Source organism: Micropterus dolomieu, linkage group LG09 (genome assembly GCF_021292245.1).
Source record: "Micropterus dolomieu isolate WLL.071019.BEF.003 ecotype Adirondacks linkage group LG09, ASM2129224v1, whole genome shotgun sequence".
In the NCBI taxonomy this organism is placed as follows: Eukaryota; Metazoa; Chordata; class Actinopteri; order Centrarchiformes; family Centrarchidae; genus Micropterus; species Micropterus dolomieu.
The window spans coordinates 1,531,463-1,536,983 of record NC_060158.1 but is presented as its reverse complement, the minus strand read 5'-3'; the positions used below and the strand labels follow the sequence as shown (position 1 = coordinate 1,536,983).

General features: G+C 45.5%; 1 protein-coding gene across 1 annotated transcript; it reads right to left on the bottom strand.

Annotated features, from left to right (window-relative positions):
* Positions 1–2,595: 2,595 nt before the first annotated feature.
* On the bottom strand, positions 2,596–5,514 carry LOC123976706 (mucin-5AC-like; the record flags this gene model as incomplete). The annotated part of the gene is made up of 1 exon (XM_046059054.1): positions 2,596–5,514. A coding segment is annotated over one exon (2,919 nt), but the record flags the coding sequence as incomplete, so codon positions are not given.
* Between the last annotated feature and the right edge of the window lie 7 nt (positions 5,515–5,521).

Here is a 5,521-nt window from a genome sequence, read left to right as displayed (position 1 = left end):
ATTAGTTCATCTTCAGGCAACATGTTCTCATACCTAAACATCAAAATATGTCGATAGTCAGCGACTGCCAAAACCGGTCTGGTGCCAAGTACTAAGTCACGTGGTGTATCAAGTGGTGGCATCGCACATACTAGTCATATTTTTAGGGAATCTGTGTCTAAAGAGTGACTTTGGGTGGGGTCAGTCTTTGTGATCTTTTTGTGCCTAATTGTTTGACTATGGAAGCAGCTTTTTTATCTTTATTGTTAGGTGTCTTGTTGCCATAGTTTTTATGAGAGGAGCAAAGGAGGAGGTCAGGTGATTAGAAAACAGCAAGAAATTCTTAGAAGTTGTGGTATGGATGAACAAACACAGGAATTTCACCCAGGAGACCAAGGAAACCTAACTAGCTAACCTAACTAAGTAATTTTGTGTTGCCTTAATCTAACCAAACTGTGACTATTTCACAACATTGACCACATGTTTAACATCACTTTACAGAACATAGAGAGGACACTGGAATGTTGAAACTGGTGTGTTCTTAAAATAGCAACATGACAAGTTCAGAGAAATCCTGTGATACTTGGATTTTATTCCCTCTTATTTTGCAGAAACAACCTGTGCACACTCACATCAAATTTGTCCACCCTCATCCTTGATGGCAGTATCAATAATTCGAATGTGACCTTTGACTCTTCATTTACATTGAAACACATTAATGACATCACTTTAACAACAAGCAGGAATTCTCATTCATTATTTTATTAGAAGTGTATTAGAACACAGCACGTTTGGATAAAAATCTGTAAAGCCAAGGTGCAGATTCCGGTGATAATGTGCTCTATAAGGTCATCATTGTGAGGGACCCCTTTCACATTGTTACATTGTTGTCGTGGCTGTAAGTTAAAAATCCCCTTCCGATGTTTTAAGATCTTCTTTGAATGCAATTTGTTGTATGACACAGTTTTGTTTTTGTTTTTTTTGCTTTGGTTTTTTGGGGTTTAAAAAAAAACAAAACTGTTCAATTACCTTGTTAGAAATTTAAAAAGAAAGATCTACTCATTCTCTCTCATTGAATATTCCAGAATCTATGAATATTTTTCAGTTTGACCCCAAGATGTCTCAGTGTCTGTACACGACTGGTTTCCAAATCTGTGTCTCCCCCCTCTGACAGTGTTGTGACAATACTGTGGAAAAGTTCACCTGAAGTTCATGTATCATAAATTCTATAATCTATAAAATCATATTTATAAATACTCAGTTTCGGATTTTCATGAGCTGTATGCCGTAATCCTCAAGATTAATACAAATAAGCCTTTAAATATTTAACTTTACGTGTAATAAATCTAGAATATATGAAAGTTTCACTTTTTGAATTAAATTTAAAAAAATTAACTTTTCCACTTTTGAGATGTACCTGCTAATACAGGGCATACAGGCAAGGGCTTGAATATAATAGATGTTCATTTATACGTAAAAGTTATGTTATATTCAACGCAAACCATCATATTTTCCTAAAGCTAACAAGCTAGTTTTGGTGTCCAAACTTCACCAAATTGCGAAGTTTGCAACATTTGACAACATTAGCCATGTGCCGTTTCGGAGAGTCCAACCAGGGCCCTGTTTCAGATAGCAGGCTTAACAAACTCTGAGCTTAGCGCTGAGCTGTGGGTTGATTGAGTCTGAGGTGGGAAACTCTGAGTTTTTGGTTTCAGAACAGCTGATCAGAATTAGTTAAATCAACTCTGAGTATGTCGAGCCTGATGGAAACGCGACAATGGAGCTCCAATACTACGATTCACCATGGCAATGGGTAAATAAAGGCAGAGCCTCCATTTTAATTGGGTGGAGCCAGAAATATGAATGCGTGCCAACGCTGACCATGATAGACTCTAAAACACAGGAGTGCAGGAACGATCAATACTTTAACATTATTAGGCTACTATACAGCGTTGCTCATTCATCTTTTACCACACTGGAATTTCCTCATGGACTGGGAGTAAAAAATGGCCCTGGACTTGGATCCAGACCGGCCCTTCGTAACAGTCCACTGTATACTCTATCACGGGCGCCCTGCTAATGCGCGTACAAACAGGACCAGCCTCTAATAAACCACCTAGCAACAGTATATTATTAGTATTGTAAGTATTATTATATTTAGTCCATGGCCCATTTGAATAAAAACCATTGATAACAAGCTAAACTTAAATAAAGGCTTAAGGACCATGTGTATGCAGCTGATTACACAGGGGGGCCTCACTTTGTGTTGAAAAGTGGTGGGGACATTTAAGGCCTCATATTATTGGTGTGACCTAACACTTAAGAGAGACGCTGTGCGCATTTTGCAAATATTAAAGTAATAAGTAAAAACAGAGAATTACTTTGCAAAACCTTTAATTTATTAATTATGCAATTACAGACAAAAAACAGATTCACTCATTGGCCAGAACATTACAGAGTCCTTCCATCATAGATGTTTAGTACAAACACACACCACCCAACATCAACACACAAACAAGAATATAAATTAGCATGTTATCTTCATGGCATATACAATTTTTTCATACTTTAGTTTAAATAACATAATTTACAGGATAAGAAACACACTTAAAAATATCATTGAAGTACATGTGTCATCACAACCACAACAACTGAAAAGAAGCTTATATTGTTAATGAGGGCGGAAGAGGTGGTAGCTGTGTGTGCTGTCGTGGTAGATGTGGATGCAGCCGTAGGTTTGGTGGCTGCGGGTGCAGCAGTGGTAGTTGTAGCTGTGGGTGCAGCCGTGGGTTTTGTGACTGTGGGTGCAGTAGTGGTTGTTGTGACTGTGGGGGTCGCCGTGGTTTTTGTGACTGTGGATGCAGTAGTGGTAGTTGTGGCTGTGGGTGCAGGCATGGGTTTTGTGACTGTGGGTGCAGTAGTGGTAGTTGTGGCTGTGGGTGCAACCATGGGTTTTGTGACTGTGGGTGCAACCATGGGTTTTGTGACGGTGGGTGCAGCCATGGGTTTTGTGACTGTGGGTGCAGTAGTGGTAGTTGTGGCTGTGGGTGCAACCATGGGTTTTGTGACTGTGGGTGCAGTAGTGGTAGTTGTGGCTGTGGGTGCAACCATGGGTTTTGTGACTGTGGGTGCAGTAGTGGTAGTTGTGGCTGTGGGTGCAACCATGGGTTTTGTGACGGTGGGTGCAGCCATGGGTTTTGTGACTGTGGGTGCAGTAGTGGTAGTTGTGGCTGTGGGTGCAGCCGTGGGTTTTGTGACTGTGGGTGCAGTAGTGGTTGTTGTGACTGTGGGGGTCGTCGCGGTTTTTGTGACTGTGGGTGCAGAAGTGGTTGTTGTGGCTGTGGGTGCGGTAGTGGTTGTTGTGGTTATGGGTGCAGCTATGGTTGTTGTAATTGCTGGTGCAGCTGTGGTAGTTGTAAGTGCAGCTGTGGTGGTTGTTGTTGTGGGTGCTGCCGTGGTGGTTATGGGTTCAGTTGTTATGGATGTGGGTGCAGCCGTGGTGGCTGTGGTTGTTGGTGCAACCGTAGTGGTTGTGGGTGCAGACGTGGTGGTTGTTGTTGTGGGTGCTGCCGTGGTGGTTGTGGCTTCAGTTGTTGTTGTTGTGGGTGCAGCCGTGGTGTTTGTGGGTTCAGATGTCGTTGTTGTTGTTGGTGGTGCAGCTGTGGTGGTTGTTGTTGTGGGTGCAGCCGTGGTGGTTGTGGATTCAGTTGTTGTTGTTGTGGGTGCAGCCGTGGTGTTTGTGGGTTCAGATGTCGTTGTTGTTGTTGGTGGTGCAGCTGTGGTGGTTGTTGTTGTGGGTGCAGCCGTGGTGGTTGTGGGTTCAGTTGTCATGGATGGAGGTGCAACCGTGGTGGTTGTGGTTGTTGGTGCAGCCGTAGTGGTTGTGGGCGCAGCTGTTGTTGTTGTTGGTGCAACTGTGGTGGTTGTTGTTGTGGGTGCAGCCGTGGTGGTTGTGGGTTCAGTTGTTGTTATTTTGGGTGAAGCCGTGGTGGTTGTGGGTTCAGTTGTTGTTATTTTGGGTGCAGCCGTGGTGGTTATGGGTTCAGTTGTTGTTGTTGTGGGTGCAGCAGTGGTGGTTGTGGGTTCAGTTGTTGTTGTTGTGGGTGCAGCCATGATGATTGTGAGTTCAGTTGTTGTGGTTGTTGCAGCCGTGGTGGTTGTTGTTGTGGGTGCAGCCGTGGTGGTTGTGGGTTCAGTTGTTGTTGTTGTGGGTACAGCCGTGGTGGTTGTGGGTTCAGTTGTTGTTGTTGTGGGTGCAGCCGTGGTGGTTGTGGGTTCAGTTGTTGTTGTTGTGGGTGCATCCGTGGTGGTTGTGGGTTCAGTTGTTGTTGTTGTGGATGCAGCCGTGGTGGTTGTGGCTTCAGTTGTTGTTGTTGTGGGTGCAGCCATGATGATTGTGGGTTCAGTTGTTGTGGTTGTTGCAGCCGTGGTGGTTGTTGTTGTGGGTGCAGCCGTGGTGCTTGTGGGTTCAGTTGTTGTTGTTGTGGGTACAGCCGTGGTGGTTGTGGGTTCAGTTGTTGTTGTTGTGGGTGCAGCCGTGGTGGTTGTGGGTTCAGTTGTTGTTGTTGTGGATGCAGCCGTGGTGGTTGTGGCTTCAGTTGTTGTTGTTGTGGGTGCAGCCGTGGTGGTTGTGGGTTCAGTTGTTGTTGTTGTGGGTGCAGTCGTGGTGGTTGTGGATTCAGTTGTTGTTGTTGTTGCAGCCGTGGTGGTTGTGGGTTCAGTTGTTGTTGTTGTTGGTGCAGCCGTGGTGGTTGTGGCTTCAGTTGTTGTTGTTGTGGGTGCAGATGTGGTGGTTGTGGTTGTTGGTGCAGCCGTAGTGGTTGTGGGTTCAGTTGTTGTTGTGGGTGCAGCAGTGGTGGTTGTTGTTGTTGGTGCAGCCGTGGTGGTTGTGGGTTCAGTTGTTGTTGTTGTTGGTGCAGCCGTGGTGGTTGTGGCTTCAGTTATTGTTGTTGTGGGTGCAGCCGTGGTTGTTGTTGTTGTGACTGCATCCGTGGTGGTTGTGGGTTCAGTTGTTGTTGTTGTTGGTGCAACTGTGGTGGTTGTTGTTGTGGGTGCAGCCGTGGTGGTTGTGGGTTCAGTTGTCATGGATGTAGGTGCAACCGTGGTGGTTGTGGTTTTTGGTGCAGCCGTAGTGGTTGTGGGCGCAGCTGTTGTTGTTGTGGGTCCAGCCGTGGTTGTGGTTGTTGTGAGTGCATCCGTGGTGGTTGTGGGTTCAGTTGTTGTTGTTGTGGGTGCAGCCGTGGTGGTTGTGGGTTCAGTTGTTGTTGTTGTGGGTGCAGCCATGGTGGTTGTTGTTGTGGGTGAAGCCGTGGTGGTTGTGGGTTCAGTTGTTGTTGTTTTGGGTGCAGCCGTGGTGGTTGTGGATTCAGTTGTTGTTGTTGTGGGTGCAGCCGTGGTGGTTGTGGGTTCAGTTGTTGTTGTTGTGGGTGCAGCCGTGGTGGTTATGGGTTCAGTTGTTGTTGTTGTTGGTGCAGCCGTGGTGGTTGTGGGTTCAGTTGTTGTTGTTGTGGGTGCAGCCGTGGTGGTTGTGGGTTCAGTTGTT